The sequence below is a fragment of the Suricata suricatta genome, chromosome 5 (genome assembly GCF_006229205.1).
Source record: "Suricata suricatta isolate VVHF042 chromosome 5, meerkat_22Aug2017_6uvM2_HiC, whole genome shotgun sequence".
In the NCBI taxonomy this organism is placed as follows: Eukaryota; Metazoa; Chordata; class Mammalia; order Carnivora; family Herpestidae; genus Suricata; species Suricata suricatta.
Genome location: NC_043704.1, coordinates 15097866 through 15120002, shown reverse-complemented (window position 1 = coordinate 15120002; position 22137 = coordinate 15097866). Strand labels below are relative to the sequence as shown.

The 22137-nt window shown below is 43.3% G+C and overlaps 1 protein-coding gene across 1 annotated transcript in view; it reads right to left on the bottom strand.

Moving 5' to 3' along the window:
* TIAM1 (T cell lymphoma invasion and metastasis 1) overlaps positions 1-22137 on the bottom strand; it is a 199896-nt gene that overhangs the window by 67453 nt on the left and 110306 nt on the right. Inside the window, exons 8-11 of the mRNA XM_029938668.1 lie at positions 18223-18369; positions 15690-15764; positions 12790-12960; positions 6109-6213 (exon numbers count right to left, since the gene is read on the bottom strand). Of these exons, the coding sequence (XP_029794528.1) occupies positions 6109-6213; positions 12790-12960; positions 15690-15764; positions 18223-18369 (498 nt within the window). The remainder of the gene's footprint in view (positions 1-6108; positions 6214-12789; positions 12961-15689; positions 15765-18222; positions 18370-22137) is intronic.

Below are 22137 nucleotides of genomic sequence, written 5' to 3'. Positions count from 1 at the left end.
TACTTCTTCTGAGACAAATGTCATTTCCATTCAACAGCAAGGAAGTAAGTTCGGAGAGAAAGTACTTTCCTGAGGGTTTTAAAGCCAGAATGGACAGAGCAGGGATTTGAACCCAGGTCTCACTAGCTCCAGAGGTCAAGTTCTCTCCGCTACACTGCAATGCCTGGTAGGCCGCCTCTAGGTGGCGCTGAGAGGTACCAAACCTTACTTAGGTAAGCAAGCCGAAGGCCATTTCCAAAGATGATGATAAAAATTCCAAAACAAATAAATGTGTCAAAGCTCATATGGAACTGGAACACTGTCACTCAGTTTTGAGAATGAAAAACTATCCGTGCCAAGGTCAATAGCAGAAGGCTGTGCTTTAGTACGGTAGAGAAGGCTTGGTGGTTATTCAAACTTGCTCATGCCTCTGACCACACAGTCATTCATCCAGGAATAACGTAATTCAGGCAACGAGAAAAGAATGGTTGTTTCTTTCTCTTCACTTTCATAGGGTGGCTGACATGTAGAAGAGGTGATCCGAATGCTTAGGCCTTGGGAGCCTGGAAAGGGGCTGCTGGAATAGGAAGGATGAGCAGAGTCCTGGGAACACTGACCACACAGCCCAGATCCTCTAACATCCTAAGTTACTGCAATTTCCACCAAATGCAATGTGCTAGGGGTGTCATGTCATGTGGGTTTTTTTTTCTTTTTATGCTTCAGAAAAATGTTCATACAAATAGATTCTGGTTTTTTTATTTTTTTTGTTTTTATTTATTTTTGAGAGACAGATAGAGACAGTATGAGCAGGGGAGGGTCAGAGAAAGAGGGAAATACAACATCTGAAACAGGCTCCAGGCTCTGAGCTAGCTGTCAGCACAGAGCCCCAAGCGGGGCTCGAACCCAGGAACCGTGTGAGCATGACCTGAGCCAAAGCCGGATGTTCAACTGACTGAGCCACCCAGGCGCCCCAATAGATTCTGCAATCAGAAGAAACTGGTTGTGAAACTGATCTTTAGTTCAGAAAATGCAGTTCCCAAAGTTATAAATACCAAGTATAATAAAGTTTTATGCAATATTTTAGGACACCATGGAATATTCAATAAAATGCTATGTGTTGTGTTTCCTTCAAATTACTCTGAGCCTTAGTTTTACTTGTTAAAAATTTCCTCAGGAGCCAAACTCTTACCCTAGGTGGCAGTATATCACTGTTTCAATCTTCTCAGGAAAGTTCCAAATGGTTGCCACAGATCCAGTGGGAATACAGCTTTGTGAAGAATCTTTCCTATTCTTTCATAATATTGCCTCCTGCTTTGCTTTGGATCGGTGTGAAAGCCGTTGTGCCTTTTACCAGCCCCAGACAATAACTTACGTGATCTCAAAAAGCCCCTTGGCCTCAGTCTGCTGTCAGGGTGGTTTGACTAAAATTGTGTTTAGTAAAAGGCACTAACAAAAACATATGAAATCTCAAGAAGGAAATGCACTTTGAAATATACTTTTGTCAATGCAACTGCAATCAATATCCAAAATCAGAAATGCTGAAATTTCGTAGTTGTTATACAAACATCTTTAACAGCAAAACATCATATACATTTCCTTTATTTTATTAAGTCAATGATGTGGCATGTTTTCCTTTTTTTTTTTAATGTTTATTTATTTTGAGAGAAAGAGAGAGAGAGAGACCATGCAGAGGAGGGACAGGGAGAGAAGGAGAGAGAACCCCAAGCAGGCTACGTGCTGCCAGCACAGAGCCCAACGTGGGGCTCAAATCATGAACCCTGAGATCACGACCTGCACTGGAATCAAGACTGAGGCTTACCCAACTGCGCCACCCAAGTGCCCCTTCCCCTCTTCTCAAATGCCAGGTTAAAAGATCACCAGATTTAAGAAAACACTTGATTACCAGGCATCCGAGTTATTGTGAAGTCACGATCGTGTCTTACGCACCTCCGTTGGGTGCTCTGGTCCAAGTCAACATCACCCACTGCCCCAGCTACACCTCACTGGCTTGCTCTCAGCTCCTTCTCTTATGCCCTGTGGTCCAGGGCTGTGTGGCGCATGTCCTATGGACACCGTCATAGTGAGCCCACTGAAACAGAAGTCAACTACTGTCCTTCTTCCCCTGGGGTTTCCCCTCTCATGTACGCCCTACTCCTGCTCCCCTCCCCCCTCCTCTCCTGTATCCCCATCCTGCGTCCAGCCACTGACCCTCCTCACGCACAAGAAAACAAACTTCACCCTCCTCATCAGCCCCCCACCAGGGCCTCACCCAGCTTTATTCCCCGAGCCTAGAAATGTTCCTCCAAAATACCTCTACAACTCACTCTCTCACCTCGCTCAGTTCAAACATCAACCCAAACACAGCTAAAGGCAGCACACTCTGTTTCTGGATGCCGCGGCTCTCTATCACTTGACCTAACCTTTTCTTTCCAAGCTCTTCACATCCTCTGAGATGTTGCACAGTTACATGTCATTATGCAAACAACTGACATATTTTTATATGGCTCCATAAACTTGAATGGGGGTTCCACAAGGAGTAGAGATTTTTTCATTTCATTTTTATTAAGCAGACATGTGCCCAACGTGGGGCTTGAACTCACAACCCTGAGATGAAGAATCGCATGCTCCACAGGCTGAGCCAGCCAGGGGCCCCTAGGAGCAGGGATGTTTGATTGTGTATCCCAGTGCCTAAGGCAGGTACAGTGGTGCCAGACACACATAAACGCTAAATAAATATTTGCTAGATGAGTAAATCAATCAATCAATCAGTGTTTCTGCAAACTCTTTATTCCCACCTGTCACTTTAAGCAAAACACACTGAATATGGGTTTTGAAAATCCAGTGCCTCCTTACTCATTATCACTCCATCAACTGGGCCAAACAATTAACCAAATACAAAAAAAGTGGCCAAACAGGTGCCACTTCTATTAAAATATAACTAGCAGAGCAGATAAGGAGATGACTGACTAGTCATGGTCATTCACAACCCATGAATGGCCATTCCCCTAACCCACCAAAAATACATACTAGATCCCTCGAAGCTTTCAAATCTAGTACACACTTTCCCTAATAACCACAGACTTCACTATTAAAATGTCTGGTAAAACAGTGTCAGAGGATAAAACGTTATTAAAACAGCCATCTATGAACGAGTTACATACAAGGAAACAGCTTCATATGTGTGTGAATTTTCCTAGTCTGTCAAAAATAAAATGGCGGTGAGCTATGGAAACCAAGCAACCATGTGTGGTCTGATGCTTATTCAGTAAGAGTCAATAACCTGAAATCTGCCACCTCTCAAAAAGCCTCCAGGACCGCTATGTGTTCAGACACCCCGTGCCTTGGAACGACATTAGAACAAGTTTAATGGCCTATATTGGGGAAGTGGAAGTCAGGGACCCCTGGGTAGAATTCAAGGGGTCTGTGAACTTCGATGGTGAAAAATAAAGCCATCTTTATATTCACTAACCTATAACTGAAACTTAGTGTTTCCTTCGATCATAAATAAATGTAGGCAACAAATATGGCAGTACCGGCAGTGGTTGTGACCTTGTCACAAGTAAAAATCATGGTTATTTCCCAATCACATACTAGTTGCTGCCAGGACTCCAAAACAGTAGTAGCTATCGGACCTCCTGCTAGGTCTTATTATTTAATGAGCCAATAAATAAGCACACATGCTATCTATAATCTTAAAAATATTTTGGATAACTATTGCGACATAATGATGCCATAGGTAATCCTGTGTTTTATTTCATGCAACCAAAAACATGAATCCAAGAAGGGAGCGAGAGGCTTTGCCAAGTTGCCTAAGGTATCTTAAGAACAAAACAGTTAAGAATCTTGCTAAAAACAGAGATGTGTGGAAGCAGTACTCATTGCAATGTGAACAAGCCTCCGACATTTGCTTCCTCAGGGATCTCTGAGCTGGAGACCTTTTGCAAACAGCAGGAAAGAATGCCAGGCTCTCTTTGCATTTTAGAATTTTTTTAAAAAGTTATAAGGAGAACATCCGTCCAGCAATTGTAGATACAAACAGACCAAGGTTGGCACACCTCAGTCTCCTATTCCCGATGAGCCACACAATGGCCAAGACTCGAAAGTAATAAGTGAGTCAACAGAATTTCAAAAGATGGGTCTCAAATCCCTACTATGTGTGAACTAGACAGGACGTGGAAGTCGGTTAGCTACAACGTATGAAAGTCTTAGCCACCAAGATGTACACATACGGATGATCAGATAGCTATACCAATCTAATCAGCCTCGCACTTTCCTTTTTTAAGTAAGTATAAGGGGTTTCTTTCCTCTGCTCAGAGAGAACAAAGTCAGAACACTGTCCCATGCCAGATGAAAAAATGAAATAAATCAGCTACGCCCTGTTAAAAGTTCTCTGTCCTGCTAACGCTTAATTGTTCAGGTGATGGTTGAAAACAGACTCGTCATTTTGATCTTCCATGGGCTGCATCGCATGGAAAAGCGCGACAAACACCCTCCCACTCCTGTCATTAGAAACACTTAATAAGGGGCACGAGGGAACACTTTACGATGATAGAAACATTCAAAGGTAGGACCGTAATGGAGGCAACATGATAGAATGGTAAACCTCACTGAATTCTGTGCTTAAAAATTGGTGAGCTTCAGGGGCGCCTGCGTGGCTCAGTCGGTTAAGTGGCCAACTTCTGCTCAGGTCATGATCTCACGGTTCAGGAGTTCGAGCCCCGCGTCAGGTTCTGTGCTGACAGCTCAGAGCCTGGAGCCTGCTTCGGATTCTGTGTCTCCCTCTCTCTCTGACCCTCCTCTGCTTGCTCTCTGTCTTTCTCTTTTTCAAAAATAATAAACATTAAAAAAATGGTGAGCTTTATTGCAACATCAAAAAAAGTTGATGGAAACAAAATTCCCTACTAAATTTTAAATCACGCTTCTCCTTTTCAGAAAGAGACTGTGCAGGTTCAAGTTTTCAGTTCTGCTTTCTGTGGTGCAACCACGTCTGAAGTCATCCTGTTATCATTCACATATCCGTGGCAAGCAGCTCAGTGGCCCCCAGAGGAATGACTAAGTGCAGAGAGAGAAGAACAAATTCCACAAGATAGAGGCGCCTTGCTCCCAAAATGTCTTTTTCCTGGAACTGAAAACTATACCACTCGGCTAACAAAGAAGAGACTGTCACTGTGTTATTGCCATGACAACCATTTACTGAGCATCTATAATGTGCACTATTATTGCTCATCTTCGCAAATTCCTAGAAATTAAGCCCAGTTGACCGTTGAGGGACATGGGTTTGCCTACATGGGTCCTACTTCCTTTTTACAGTTACTGCAAGTGTATCTTCTCATCCTTAGGACTTTCTGAATAACATTTTCTTCTCTCTAGTTTAGCTGATGGTTAGGGTAGAGTACATAATGCATGGAACAGGCCAGCTGTGTGTTTACTGACTGTTACTGTTACCAGTGAGCTCCTAGTCAACTTAGACTATTAGTAGTTAAGTGTTGGGGGAATCAAAAGCCAGTCTCGGATTTTTGACTATGCAGGCGGTTTAACAGCCCCAACCGCCGTGTGGTTCAAGGTCCAACTGTATTAGCACCTCATCTTTTGCCAATACCAAAAAATCAGTAAGCGACGGGGCCAATATAAAACCCAGCTCTAGCTCAGAACCCAAGTCTCATAATGAAACCCAAACATACACATCCCCAGGCACCTGTGTAAATACAATCACAAAAGACCAGGACATATAATCAGCATTTTCTCCCAACAGGATTCGACCCATCAGTTTCAATACGCAGGTAGAAGTCGCTCAAAACGGGAGTTAGGACTTCTTTTCCTGATGACAGCCAGCTGACCTTGGAGTCGGGAAAGCTAGGAATAATAACTAAAATTCTACCTGAGGGTCAGCTCTGGATTTCAAGTTCTCAGGATCGCACAGCCACGGTCCTTGTATAAACAGAAGTGGCATTTCTGCTCTGCAGGCACATTATGATAAGCAAGGCCATCTTCCCAAACTTCCGAGCTCTGAATGAGGCTCATTTATTTCGGAATTCGTTCTACTTCACCAACCACAATTAGTACAAGCACACATATAATTTAAAAATAATCTCCTACAGAATGAACTTGGACAACCGTCATAAACATTACCAGCTCATAAATGTCCTCCTCGGGCTTTGGAATGTAGTGTTGCATTTTGTTTTCTATTAGAAATTTCAGACGCAGGTAATGAGCGGAGTGATCCAGCTGATGGGTCTGGGACAAAAGAAAGGAAAAAGAAAAGAAAATGTTCAATAGTAAACAGGAATAATTAGTGCGCCACTGACATATTATCACGTATCCCCCGAGAATAAGAGAGATTTGTTACTGCGGAGGGCTTACAGTTTCTACACCTCTTAGGATGTTTACCTCTAAAACTCAAACTATAAAAGAATTTTCATTGAAGAGATGAGTAATATTCCACAGACAGATTATGATTCAATGGAAATAACTGAGTCACATCTTCACTTCTGCTTATCTGAGTCATTACCCTCTTGAACACTAGTTTTGCAACAAAACCCTGTCAGATCAGAGGGACCCTTCAACACAAGTCCAAACATAGAGGTGACTAAAGAAAAAGTCACAGAAATGGTAAGGAAGCATTCACAGCGATAGAGAAAAGCTGTGCCCTGGCCACACTGTTTTTCTAACCACACGGGGACACTGGGACAGTTGTTAACAGTTCATTTGCAGGCGAGTCAGTGTGGAGACAAGGCATTTGGATTTATACACCCCAAGTGAGACTCCCTACGGGGGCAGTGCAGACGGGCATGTGTCCAGCTTTGGAAACACACTGAATGACTTGCCCAAAGAAAACAATTCTAAAATAGTTAAGGACTGAAATTTCCAGGCCTTCTCTTTTGGTTCAGAACGGGTCAACTGATTTTGCCCCTCTAGAGAGTCACCCTCGATCTAACGTTGCGGTAAAAGCCATAGTGGCAATGTGGCTTTATAAATAACCTTCAATACACATTCGTGAAAACACAGAGGAAAAAAGTAAGAAAATGCTCTTCGAAAGTTACGCGGCAGCTAGAAAATGTATTGTTAGAAAATGTTTAAATGACATTATTATCTTTTAAAGATTCATCCTAAAGGACTATCGATAGAGATAGGGTGTTTGAAATCTGCTTCCAAAATAATCCAGAACAGGGGGCTTGGGGGAAGAAGGGGTAGGAAATGGATAATGCTTAGTTTGGTAATTATAGAACCTTGGCGATAGGTGTGCAGCAATTATTACATTATTCTCTGCTCTTATGGGAGTTTGAAATTTTCCATAAATATTACCTCTCTTCACACCAAAAGCGGGTGAGCATTATGTCAATATAAATGAAAAGTCATCTTTCACTGGTTTTATCTTCTTTCTACCTACCCTGACCCCCTCCCCCAAAATTTAAAGGCCAAACTAAGAACATTCCGATAATCATTCCATAGTAGTCATTCAATCCCATCTAACAAAACCTTAAGGGCGCCAGACACTGTGAGAAATGCTGCAGATAGAGAAATTAATAAAACGTATATGCAGTCTTCAACTGTGTGTGTGGCTGTGGGGAAGAGGGAGGCAGAAAATGAAGGTGGGGAGGTGGTGGCTTTGCTTCTTAAATAAATCTACACGCAACACGGGCATCCTGCATTATTACAAAAGCCCATTTCTAGAAAGTGAAAAGGAGTTCGTTCTGAATGCCCAGCAGAATGATGAAGAAGTTTGCTATCCTGCATCCTCTCCTGAGTCAAGTGACAGTCCGAAGCCCCGTCGTGTGACCACAGACACTGCTGAGCCAACACATTCCTATGTACCTGCCTTTCAGGTTGTCACTGTCTATCCTGAAGGTCAAATGCTCAGGGTCTGACAGACCCACATGGTTGGTGTCTAAGGTCATAAGAGGGATTATGGGTAATCCCAAGAAGTATATAACAGGGAAGTTTTGGTTGTTGGGTTTTGTTTTTTTTTTTTGGTCTGTTTGTTTTGGTTTTGGTTTTGAGAGTGAGCGAGCATGGGCAGGGGCAGAGCAGGGGAGAGAGGAGAGAGAGACAGAGAGAGGGATAGAAAATCTTAAGCAGGCTCCAAGCTGAGCGTAGAGACTGCCGCAGGGCCCAATCTCATAACCCTGAGATCATGACCTGAGCTGAAATCAGGAGTTGGATGCTTAACTGACTCAGCCACCCAAGTGCCCCCAAAACAGCGAAGTTTTACAGCGTTGCAACCTGTGGCTTGTGGGAGCGCTGCTGAGACAAACAAATGAAATAATAACATTTAGGGTAAGATGACACAGGAAAAGTTTCCCTCCAGAGATAGAAACTGCAAATGCCTTCCACCTACCTAGGTCCTCACCAAATCTCTAAATAGCAGAAAAACTTTCGGCTGCCGTCTGTCTCTGAGGTGGAGGGAAAGGGTGATGGAACTTCATGGGGTCTTGGTTAACAGAAACAAATCCACTTGGCAACCTTACTGTCATCATTAATAAACACTCTGTGGACACTCTCACTAAGGCTGACACTTAAACAGTCATCCGGAAGTCGGACCCAAGTAGCAACCTTACCAAAGAAGCTTCTGGATCCTGAAACCCTCAGTGTGAGAGACAGGCAGCCCTTGTCAGGCACCACAGATCTTAAGATGGTCCTGATGAAGAGTGGGGAGAGTCTACTGCGCTGAAACATTTATACAGATGTACAGTGAACGACAGATGACAGCTGTCTAAGTACCTCACTTAGAGTAACAGCAAAGACAACAGAAGAATGGTAAATATAACAATGGTGATGAGGCTGATTCTTGCCGCCTTCCGTTCCATCACCATCTCCGTCAAACTTCCCCTAAGTTACATCTGTAACTTAGGTTGCTACTTGTCTTGATAATGTAAAAAATTAAAAGTGGCACATGCAACAGACAAAACTTTTAATGGTCTTAACTTGTAACCAAGGAGCCTTTAGATTGGTCAGTAAACAGTTACCCTAAAAATGGGGAATATACCAGAATATCTATCATTTTGGTAAATGTTTCTCAGTTATAAGCCCTTACTAGTCATGGCTGCTCTAACAAAAAGGCAAAGTCTTAATGAATTAATTAATCCTAATGAAATTAAGCCAGATCATCAGAACTCTCAAGAAGTTTATGTTCCCCAAATATCTGGGGGTTGAGCAAATTACTATGTTCACAATACATCTTTGTGCAAAAAGAACTCCAAATATCAATGAATATTTCCACCCAGCAAGTCCAAATGTTTGGCCTGCTATAGATGTATGAAATATTGAAGAGAAAAAGTCCTAAGTCAAGAGAAATTCAATTAGGGAAAAATTTAAGTGGTATCAATTTATTTTCCACCATGCATTTGCTTACGTGACTTAGCATTTGATTCATTTTGAGGCACTGGAGCCATAAGTTATACCAGAAGACAAAAATGCCACAGGGCAAGTATGAGTTTAGTTGGCATACTTTTTTTTAATTTGCATCCACTTCAAAGGATGAAATAGCAAACACAATGTACTTTTTTTCAGTAAACAGTTTGAGCCAATTACAACAGATAATAACATGATCTTTTAATCCATCGGGGTTTTCTCAACCAATTCAGTCAAACTTCTTGGGGAAACATAAAAGCAGGAAGCTACCACATACAGAAATCCATGCAAACACACACACACACACACACACACACACACACACACACACACACACACACTATTGCAGAATTTCCAAAGATTGATCCTCCCCTTCAAGGTGACATTTTTTTTTTTAATGCCAATGGTTTTTGGTCATAGGCCGACAAGGTGATGGCATGATATACAACTGATCCCATGGTCACACGTGGATTGTATCAGTGAGCATGGATGAATGAATTTTTTCCAATTATTTCGGTAATTGCAATGATCAGAATACATCGAAAACCCATACGCCAACGAGGTTACCTGCTATATTTAGCAACAATCATTTTCGTAACATCCATAACATGAACTGTACATGAAATGTAGATCTTGAAACATTTACTATACCAGAACTTGACTGGTGCTCAGATGGCAGATGACAGACTGATGTGAAATGATGTGGATCAGACAGAATAGGAAAAAGAATGAGCTGAATGCAGGAGACAGAAGAAAGAGATTGATTATTAAATATTAGAAAAAGCATCCATCACCGACGTTGAGAATGACAATAAAGAAATAAAAGACAGATATTCTGACAATCACCTTTTTTTCCCAGTCCCTCCTCCTCCAAAGAGAAAAAGAATACACTCACCACTAATTAGATCATTAATAACATGGGGCACTGTTACCCCATTATCTCTTTCCCTTTAAAATTGGCTCCGCTAATTACAATAAAGTGTTTTCCAAAGAAGGAGCCGGCTTTGGAAGGCACCTGGCTCTCAGCACACTATATAATTTCTCCTATATGGGTGCTTTTCCAGAGACCATCAATTTCTTCAAGTGCACACAGAAGTTTTCCATTTTTAAACTCGCGACACTTCCCTTGTTCCACACCACACTGTTTCTGTCTTTATTGTCTCGGTTGGGGGAAAAGAGTTGAGGACCCAAGGACAATCGGGCAGGATGACCTTCTGTTCTTAGAGAAAGGGATTTGTGCCCCCACGATGCCACCAAAAACCTTTCCAGTGACAGATATAAATACTGTTATGCAGGGACAGGTTTGGCTTGCTGTCCAAAGATGGTCTCTAACTGCTGTGACAATCCTGTTCGTCATTCTCTTAGTTTCTATCAAAACAAAAGCTTGAAAAGTACCTACAAGTGGGCCCATCACTATTTTCCCCACTCACTGTTCAATTTTCCACCAATCAATGGTCACTAGAAAACGGTGGCCTGCCCTCTGATCCCTAATTGCATCTAAGCCAATGTATACAGGAGGTGCTAAAGCAATGCTATCGCTTGGAAAGACCTCCAGAGTTTGGCTTTATTAAAAAAAGCACACACACAAAAAAAACCACCAGAGTCATACTTTTGACACCTTCAGTTGCAGTTCAGAGAAGGACTCCCACAGCTCTGTGGAATATTAATGCGTCTCTGAAGAATCGTGCTAATCTATAAATAAAAGGGTGCAGAAATCCTCCATAGACTAATTTTGTCAAGTAATTAAAATGAAAAATGGGAACAGAAATACCATTATCTTCAAAAAGCTGGAATTCACGTCCATGAAGGATTCGAAGCATGCAACAGAGTATCATTTATTTTTAACACCTATGTGAGGGCGGATTTGAGCTTTGTCCTAAAACAAACGGCCCTTCTACGTTTCTTCCACAGAAGGCTTATTTGAGCCAGACTGTTTCATTTCTCCCACTCACATAAAGAGCCATATTTTTTCTCGACAAAGGCCCTAGTGACTTGTTTTCTTTAAGAAATTCAGAAATTGCTGATTGTGGAGTGACAGCGTTGAGGTACTGGCCCCGGCGGTGAGACAGATTCATTATTTATAAACCGGTGTGTTGAGTGAGGAGATCCTAAAAATGTCACTGTGGCCATCCAACTTCTTCCAGGACAAAATTACAATGGCAAGGCTTCCACGTGCCCTTTAGTGGCCCTGGGGGAAGCCATCACACTTTCTAAAGAATATATTCTAGATTCTTCTGACCCTAATGGGCCATCCTTCCTGATAACCACCCGGGGGGCAGGACAGGATACAGGCTCAGAGCAGGTAGATGTGGGTTCTGATGCTCCTCTGTGTGTGATGGGAGCACTGGGCTAGGAGCTAAGCCTCTCTGAGCCTCACCTTCTCCATCTCTACAATGGGCAAACATTAGTTCTTCCTCAGACTGGATAGGATTCCTCAATAACTGTTAGTGCTAATACTTTTGTAAAAGTAAGAAGCAGCACACAAGAAAAGATCTTTTCTTTCTCTTTTCCTTCCCTCACTCCAGCAATTCATCTGCTGCCCTTCGAGGTGGGGAAAGGTAAAAAAGAAAACCATGCTGACCTTGAAAAAGACTGGGAAATTTCTGCAGCTTTAAAGTGACAGCAGAGAAAGTGGGCTCAGTCATTTGTCACATAGACACACACAAAAAGAAGCTAATTATGTGTTTACAGGAAAGGGAATTTCCCAGCATGGAGGTCAAACATATTTATTTCAGTTTTTCCCTACCCATATGGTTATGATGTCAGTTACTGTCAAAGAGCAGGTGACATATAGTACACATAATGTGATCCCATTAAATACGTTGGGGGCGGGGGGCCACCTGGGTGGCTCAGTCTATTGAGTCTCCAACTTTGGCTCAGATCATGATCTCATGGTTTGTGAGTTCAAGTCCCGTGTTGGGTTCTGTGCTGACAGCTCAGAGCCTGGAGACGACTTTGGAAACTGTGTCTCCCTCTCTGCCCCTCCCTCAGTCACTGTGCCTCTGTCTCTCAAAAATAAATAAACATAAAAAAACTGTTTAAATGTGTGTGTGTGTGTGTGTGTGTGTGTGTGTGTGTGTGTAGAAAACAGAAGGGAAGGCAAATGCCAGAATGTTTAAAGCGATGCTTCTAGACCTTGTAAGGGCGGCCTTCATTTCCTTTGCTCCTTACCCATATTTTCTAAAAATTTTTGCAAGGAGCATGTAATTCACTTATTTCAAACCTATGAAATATGTATATTGAAAGAAGCCACTTAAAAAAAGAATCCCTCTCCTCCTGCAAAGAATTCACTTCCACTTAGTATGCGTATGATCGCAAAGGAAATCAAAGCTGCTCTGAGAGACTGGAGGGAACCGTCCAAGTGCCTTCCTCCCTCACACGCCTCTGACCCCACGTGTGCACAGAGGCCCCTCCGGCCCACTCTGCTCCTCTCAAAGGAAACAACCCCAAATACGTTCCTACCTTGCAGATCAGCTCCAGGGTGTCCCGCGCGGTGTCCCCAGGCCGGACGACCGTCAGGGCTGGCTGATTATTTGGCAGACAGAACCACGATGGCGTGAAATACTCGTGGACCCAAATGTCACAGTCGGGATTGTGCTGGTGGACGCTGGGCAAGACCATCTCCTTGTCCCTCTACGAGAAGAAACGAAGTTAGCAGGGCAGCAGCCGTCAGTCAGGCTTTGTTATAGATCCCCAGACCGTACACGGGACTCACTATTTCCAGGAAAATGGCTCAGAGCGGCAGTGGTAGAACTGGCCAGGGACAGAGGGGGATATTCAGAGAGGCAGAGAAACTACTGACAAAGGAGCTTTAATGGGGGGAGAAGAGATTTCTCAGATGTGAGGCAGACCTTTCACCCAGTCCACGGCATCCACAGGTGGGCACTGTGTCAGTGGGGGGCGGGGGTACTGAAATTTGGAAGAAGGGAAGAAATGGATCAGCCATTCAGCTCAGCCTTCTTGCAAGGATTTTCCCCACAAATCGACCTTAAATTTAGAGCAGGGAATTCCTAGAGCAAGAATATCTACCGTGTGAGTTATAGGTTTCAAAGGCAGCAATGAGGCCCCAAGGGAATTGTTGAAGAAAAGATGACGTTCTAGCACGACATATTTACAGCGAGCATCATTTCTGGGCTTGCACTTGACCTCCAGCACAGCCCTGAGAGGGAGACAGCTCCGTATCCCGGACAAGGTTCAGAGGACCTCAGAGCATGAGCTGCGTGGCCTTCTTAGGCCCTTGCCACACTCCATGCTCTCCTACCACTCGGCCTGAAGGTCAGGGAGTGGCGGCATGTTTGTAAGATGGGAAAAGACGTACTCATTCAGCAGCTGGGGTAATCTAAGCAAGCTAAGCTACAACATTCCATAGTACAATGAAATAGGGGCCCGATCTCTTTCAAATGGGCAAATAAAGAATGATGTTAGGGGCACCCGCATGCCTTAGTCGGTTAAGCATCCGACTCTTGGTTTCAGCACATGATGTCACGGTCATGATCTCATGGTTCATGGGTTTGAGCCCCATATCAGGCTCTGCACTGACAGTGTGGAGCCTGTTTGCAATTCTTTCTGTCTCTCTCTTTCTCCAGCCCTCCCCTCCTCTCTCAAAATAAATAAACTTAAAAAAAAAAAGAATGATGTTAGATTTTAGCAATGGAAAAACCATATTGATGGGCAAGGTATGCTAAGACAAGACTTGATTATTGGTTTATAACCAGGCCACTGATGAGTAACTACAAATCTATAGGTTACCAAGAACAAGGCTGGTATTAGCAAATTACAAGAAACAAATTTTCAAATGAAGACTGGTAGGTGGTAACATCACAACTTCCTTTCAAAACAAGAATGAATCCGAGAATGGGGGAAATAATTTTGTAAAGGCTACTAAACTAAGTTCAACTGAGAAGACAATTTCAGCTCTGGATTTGAATGATGTCACTTGTGCAGATACACTGAACCCCAAAGAAAGAACTGTCAAAAAGCAAAAGCAATCAATTTGGCTAAATGCCATTAACTATAACTGGCATCTTCCTACTGTCCCGATGCGCCGTATTAAATAAGTGCCCCTCAGCACTGGATCAACTCAAGTTTTGCATCTAAACGGCTGTTTGAGATAGATCGAGGCATTCCAGCCAAGAAGTGGAATAAAAAATACCTCAGGGAAATAGAAAAACAAAGGGGGCATAGGAATCTAAAGGACAAACATTTGCAGGTTCTAGGATCTGTGTGCCTGCAGAGGCGATCCCAACATTAAAAGGAAACTAATAACAATATGCGTGATGAGTTAAGCTAACATCAGAAATGGCTTCACTAACATCAAAAACTATTCTTGTATTGCACGTAGGTACAGTGATTTAATTTCATCAGATTTCATCAGAGACAGAGCTTCTCAGAGAAAGGGCCATGGATGGGCATTTCCAAGGACGGCTGCCTTTATATCTATAGTGACATAATCCAGGAGTAGTTGGAGCACAAAAGTGAGACAAGGCCTGCCTCTGGCCACTCTTCTTCCCTCCCCTCTTCCCAAGGCCAGAACTCCCCATAGCACTCTGTTTCAGAGGCTCGGCTCCATCTAGAACTGGGGTTGTGCTACCGCTGACCGCCACTGCTTGGATGCACAGCAACCGAGAGCTGACCTCCCTGTCATATTGATTCGAAGTCCAAGAACCAGGGGATCATTCCAAGGTCACATTATCAACATCAGAAGTCCCGGAACAAAGAAGTTACTGATATCACTATTAGGGGCTTTAAAACTCAGAATGTCCATTTAAGTTAGAGGCTGAAAAAACTGGCCCAGAGGGGGGAAAAATCGATATTTTTCATGGGCTTTCAATCAGAGCAGTCTGACAACCCCTTTTAAACCCAAACACAAGGTTGTAACAAGTCTGTGAATCTTTAATTGAAGACTGGTCTTCAGGAGGCAAATGCATTTTTTTTCTAAAGAACATACTATCACAACAGTTCTTTGAAATTAATGGGAACAAAATGGCATGTTTGGGCAGAGAGAGAGGGCAGTAAGAACTCACCTCTTGGGAATGAAAGTTGTAGATAAAAGCAATTGGCAGCGACATGAAATATTCAGCTCCCCAGAACCCATATTTCCTCTTATATTCTAGGTGGAAAATTACACATCCAAATGATAAGTATTGAAAATGTTATACTGGCAAGAGAATGGTCTTATTGTTACCAAGTTTTAAGCACACAATGCTTTTCCATCTTTTACTGACCTGTTACATAACTTCAAAGATTTGATCATGTCAGTAGCTAATAGAGTCCACTTAATTTTAGGATCCCAAGAAACCAATGAATTGTGTAATGTTGACACATTTGCGGTACTTTTAGAAAAGGAATGGGTTTATTTTTACCTTGCCATCTGGATCCGTGTCATGGAATATTCCCTCTAAAGATTTCTTTACAGCATCACTTCCCTCGCCAAACACCTGCAGATACAAAAGTATCATCTTAAAAAGACCTGTCTGCAATAGGGCAAACAAAGCATGGGAAGGGGGATGGAAAATGAACATGGCTCTTAGAAAATATTACAGAAGTTTCCAGATCCTCCTATATCAGCTCCATATATAAAGAACGTAATTCATGGTAGCAGACCAGGAAAAACATGGTCCTCTATCTGGATCACTTTCCATAAGTTTAACAAACTCAAAAAAAAAGAAGAAGGAGGAGGAGGAGGAGGAGGAAGAAGAAGAAGAAGAAAGTAAGAAAGAAAGAAAGAGAAAGAAAGAAGAAGGAAGAAGAAGATGAAAAAAAGAAAAAAGTTGACTTCTAGTTCTGGACAATTCATTTTGATTTAAAGAAAATAAGCTTGAAAAAGCAATGGACTAGATTTGCTCACATCACAAGAGTTTCTACAATTTCCTCATATACACGATTAGATATTTATCAACAACTAGTTTACTTTTTATACTCTGCTGAGTAGAACCTGAGAACATATGCGTATAGTACTTTCCACAACATCACAGAAAAGGTTTCTTAATTTAAAAAACAACAACAAAAACCCAGATATGTGTCTGTTCGTTGAAATTAAATGAATTCTGCTAAGTAGTCAAAATCAAACATGTAGACAAGAAAAATTTTTATATTCTGGCTCTAAACCAACCAGGTACTGTCAGGATCCTACACATGATTAAGAAAAGCCTTACTCACAATGCTGATAGATAGAAACACGCCATTCTTTCCATTTCAGAGTTCTGAATTAACAAGTAAATTTCTGTTGGTATGCTTATCGCTAAGCATAAGTTTTTATAAAACCTTACTTTAAGAGAAAGGAACAAGAATTGTCTCGGGGACCTGGCATCGTCATTTGATTTTTGAAATACATTAAAACGTTCTCTTGGACTTCATTTAACTTGAGTCATCTATTTCAACAGCAACGGACTAGGACACAACCTGAAGCTGAGACAGTACACCGTGTGAACCAAAGCTTCTGACACAAAAGAAGTTCAAACCCAGTTCCTAATGCAAAGTCCCAGCATGTATTTTAGTGGGTGGTCTGAGTCACCCATCATGACAGGAGGATTCACACAAAACACCACCACCGCCTCCCAAAAGGAGGGGAGAGATCCTGGTGGCCAGTGTCCTCCACCTGTACATTGAATCCAGAGACACCAGGTCTCTTGTGTGATTGTTTTGAGAAAACAGTGACTTTCCTCCAAACCATTTCTTCTTCAGGTTTACACAGAAGCAAAACCTGGTAGCAAACCTGAGGCTCTGCCTTCTCCAAAGACCACAGACCAAAGTGCACAAATGCTCAGTCTGAGACTCACTTATCATCTGCTCATCTGGTCCCTGCAAATTCCATCAAGGATACAGATAGACCAGGTTTATAAACAGTAAGCGCGGGGGTCATTTAAGAACATAGGACAGTAGTTTTCAGGATTTATGTCCCTTCTAAACTTCAGTTCTTTCGTAAACTAAGGGCTGGAATTATCAGAACAAACAATGAGGGATCTTTTTATCTAATCAGTCAATTGGCTTCTCACATTTGAGCGAATAGGTCAAACTGGCAATCCTATGCACGACCTCCAAAATGCTCAGTGCTTCACGTTCCGGCCATCAAAACCCATGAATCCAACATTCTCCTCTTGAAAAGACCTACCCATGTTCCTTCAGTCCCTAAAATCCGAACAAGGAGTCCCAGAGTCACTTTCTTCACAAAGCCAAAGAAGGATGACAATGACAAGGGAGAGAAGTTCCTAGAAGTGAGTCCAGCAGGATGCCGGTCTTGGCTAACAGGGATAAAAGGGACAAGGCCACAGCATACGGCTATCGGAGGCCTGACCCTGTACCCCCCTTGGTGGTGCCATTCACAAGGTGCCAGGATCCCCTTCGAGCCCTGGCACCTGGGTAGAAAAGCATTATTGCAATGGTGAGGCGTCTTGGACTCCTGATTTCTCATTCTAGAAGGCAGAGGAAATCCCCATTTCATGTCAACCCCAAAAAGTTAAGGGCAAAGGAACAATCTGACCTCCCTGGAGGCTGCCTTTGATCCAGCGCCAGAAGTAGCTTAAAAACACCCCTGTGCTCAGGTGTCCACTGGCTTCATCAACAAGCCCTGTTTTTTTCTCAAGACTCAGGATGAATTGTGCACTTTCAGTTGGTCTATAATTAACCAGGGTTTGCAAAGGATGCAGGTGGGAGACTAGAGCTTGGTGATAGACTAATAGCAGAGTTCAAAGTCACGAGTATACATTATCTATTAAAAGCATCTAGTACAACCAACTCCTTTGTGTCAGCGAGCTGATTCGAAATACCACCCAGTATCAATAAAGGAGCGTGCACTGCACACGTACATGCATGCACACCGCACACGCACACACATCCCAAGGTGAGCTGGCCATGGAAGCCATCTGTGCTTGCTCCTTCGCCCACCGTGGGACCTACCTGATTGATGCTGGGGCGTCCCTGCTTCTTTTTGGAGGTAGTGTCCAGACCCCAAAGAGAAGAAAACCTGCTCCTTCGCTTGCTCGCGGATCTGGACATGGGCTGAGTACGACGTCTCACTCCCGTCTCGCCGGTGCGCGCGGCCACCTGAGGTCGGCGAGGAACGGCATCGGCAAGAGAGATGTGTCAGGAACACGCACCTCTTCCTCAAGGTCCCTGCTAAGTCACACCCCCTGAGAGCATCCCTCTACTTGCTGGAGGGGATGCTGCCTGTTCATGAATTACCTAATAAAGCCAGTTAGATCTACAAATTCATAAAGATTTAAAAAAATAATAAAAAACCATACCTCCATCATGCCAGCCCATCATCACAACATTTCACCTATGACTCGTATATACTGGGACTTTGAGGGGCCTTCATGGAGTCAAAATATAATTGAAAGGTTGGGAAGCTCAACCATTGTCTGACACCATCAGGAAAATAGTAATATATAAATAACAACAGGAGGTGTATGTAATGTTTCCAAGAATTAGATACCCTTCTGGTCACAGGACTAAACTCTAGCAGCAAGGTGAACGAACCATACTATCTTGAGATTCTCCCTAAATGCTCTAGAGAGAGGTCTCTACATTCTAGAAAAATGGTGTCTGAGTGTCGATACCAATGGTGAACACAATACCTCTTGGTTCCTGTGATTCCACATGAAATCTAAGTTTACCAATTCTTCTATTTAGCTTCCTCAGAATGACGCAATTTCCTTCTTAGGGAAGTGCTGGCTGTCCCCCAATGTCGTTCTCCCTCTCCCTCGGTCAGGGAAACCCCACATGTAGCTGACCACATGGCTACCCAACGTTGACGTATATTCCTTTGTAGCAGGACACGGGCTTGTGACGAAGGTCTGCTCAGTGGGAGCTAAGCAGACAGGCTACTTGTAATCTAAGAGGAGGGAAGGATCTCCATCATCCTTGACTTCCCTCCTTCCTGACGAAGGACGGTCCATAGGTTAACTAGTCTAGGACAGTCAAAACCCTTTTCAAGGCTTTTACAACAGGAAGACAGAAGGGACTTGCATCCGTGAAAATGGTGAAGCCACCTTACTAGCCTTACATGTCCTATGTTTAGATGAAAGGGGAATAAAAGTCCTTATTTGTTTAAAAAAAAAAAAAAAAGGCAGTGGGAAGGGGGAGCTACACTCTGTTGGGATATTTGCAGGATGCCAGCAGCCCAGACAAGTATTTCAGAGAGGAACACCTCAAGTTTAAATTTGCTTCGGTACCAAGGGCTCAAGTAGACATGGAATCTCTGTGAGGACCCCGCAAAGTCCTTCCCACGCCAACATTCATGCTTGCAATGGACCCATAGGTTATAAGCAAAGTCCCAGGAAAGTAAGGGAAGTTCTGCCAAGAAATCTCAATAGGCCACTCACAGGTTCGCCTTTCACATAAGGGAGTGCCAGGAGGTACAGCGAGTCAGACTTGAAATGAAACCTCCCCACCCATCCTTTGTTGCTGGAGATGAGTCTTAGAACCTACTTGTCACAGATTCCCACACGGGCAACTCCCAATGTGATGGCTGCCAACTGGCAGCAGTCTGGGGGATGAAACCCCGTGGGGTAACATGAGGGGCCCCCCAGCTGTCAGCACATTGGTGAGAAGGCACGCCCCTCTGGGGTTTTCAGCACTGACAGGGTAAATACCCTGGGTGTGGCATGAGTTGACTGGCAACACTGAAAACAGGAATCAGAACAGCTTCCCTGTAAAGGTATTAGAGGGGGAAGGTTTTGGTCCCAAAGGATCATGGGAAGAGGAGGAAGAGGGCTTGTATCCTCCTAGCTTGGGGCACGTAAAAATGCAGCATCCAAGGCCACATTAGAAAAGGAGGGCCAGTCTCGGATTGTGCTCAAGGGGAGGAGGGGGACAAAATCACACACCAAAGACACATGTTTCCCTTCCCTATTTTCATCACTTTCTGAGCCAAAGGTAAACAAAAACTGCAAAAGAAATAAATTATAATGAGCTGACATACATACACGCTGATGTGACTATTTCAGTTATCCATTAAGCTTATCATCACAAAATGAAGCTAGGAACCACTTAAGTGGTGAGAAAGTTAAAAGTCTGAGAGGAGAAAAAAATGCCTATTTGGCCTCATATTTGTGTATCTACTTATAAATCGATAAATCTATCTGTAGATACACAGACATGTACATACAAGCAGCCATATATAAATATTCGGCTGTCATATCCCCCGTTAATACGGATATATGTATTATTACCTTGTTCACTTCCTTCATAGCACACAGCAATACCTGTACCTACCCTATCTGTTAATTGCTCACTTATTATGCATCTCCCCCCACAAGAATATAATCTCCAATAGGAAAAGAACTCTGCGCTGTTTGCTGCTATAACCCTAATCATAAAAAGAATACATGACCTATGCCAGGCCTCACATGTATTTGCTGATTGAATGAATAAAATAAATAAACCAACATCGCGCAGCAAAAGCAGAGAGGAGCCTGGGTGGCTCAATCGGTTAAGAGGCTGACTTCGGCTCAGGTCATGGTCTTGGGGTTCATGAGTTTGAGCCCTGCGTCGGACTCCATGCTAATAGCGAGGAGCCTGAAGCCTGCTTCGAATTCTGTATCTCCCTCTCCATCTCTGCCCCTTTCCTCTCCTGCTCTCTCTCTCTCTCTCTCTCTCTCAAAAACAAACATAAAAGAAAAAAAAAACAGCAAAAGCAGAGATCCTATGTATAACAGGGCCACAACTGTAATTGGTTACAATTTTAGAAAACCAAGAGTCCAGCAGCAAAACTTCCACAACCATAAATGTTCTCAGTTACCGGCTGACCAGTTGGTTGAGTCTGTTTAACAAACGGACGCTTTGCTGGGGGTTCTCACAGTAACTTCGCTGCCCCGCTGGGGGCCTTGTAAACTGCAAAAGTAACTGCTACCCCCAACACAATAAGGACTCAAACTAAGCAAAGGGATTTGGGAGGAAGAAAAAAAAAAAAAAAGCTGGCAAAAGAACTAGCAGACAAGAGCTCGAGAGTTTCTCAATGATCTTTGCCCAGACAATGCCTCCCTTTGTGGCCGGAACCTGATTACTCTATCATTCTGCTCATCTGTGCAAACAAGAACAATGATAACCTTCTTTCAAAGAGTACAGCGGGGACCCTTCAGTTAATTACTGCAAATCACTGAGCATTATGGGAAGCCCTCCTGGTGAATGGGCTTAAATTGTAGCCCAAATCTCCCCGCCCACCCCCAGCCTGGCTGCCCTCACACCTCCTCCTCCTCCCATGCCCCCCACTTAAAAGAAGAGAAAAAAAAGTCTGGACAAAGGCTAAATTGAAACATGTTTCAATCCCGAAAGGCTGGGGAGCGGGGGGAACCTCCTTGGGGTCAAACCACATGGAGTGGAGGAAAAATTAAGTCTCCAATAAATCAGACTGTACAATTCCCTTCCTGGGATCTCCTGCAGGAACTGAAGCCACAAACAGGAGCAGATACCTAATGGGCTTGCCTAACTTGTTCCGTGTGAAATGAAACCCCTCATGGAAAAGAGAAGTTTGCGAGGACATACAGACATACAGACACCAAGACTCACATTACAGCTGAGGGGGTGGAGGAGGGTAACCACCAAAGGAAAAGAGAGCTGCACAGAAGGACTTAAATAGTTTTCTTTAGGGGAGCCTGGGTGGCTCAGTCGGTGAAGAGTCCAACTTTGGCTCAGGTCACAATCTCACGGTCTGTGAGTTCGAGCCCCACCTTGGGCTCTCTCTGCTGTCAGCACAGGGCCCTCTTTGGATCCTCTGTCTCCCTCTCTCGCTCTGCACCTCCCCCCTTTTCCTCTCTCTCTCTCTCTCAAAAATAATCTTAAATAAATAAATATTCTACTTTGAAGTGACAG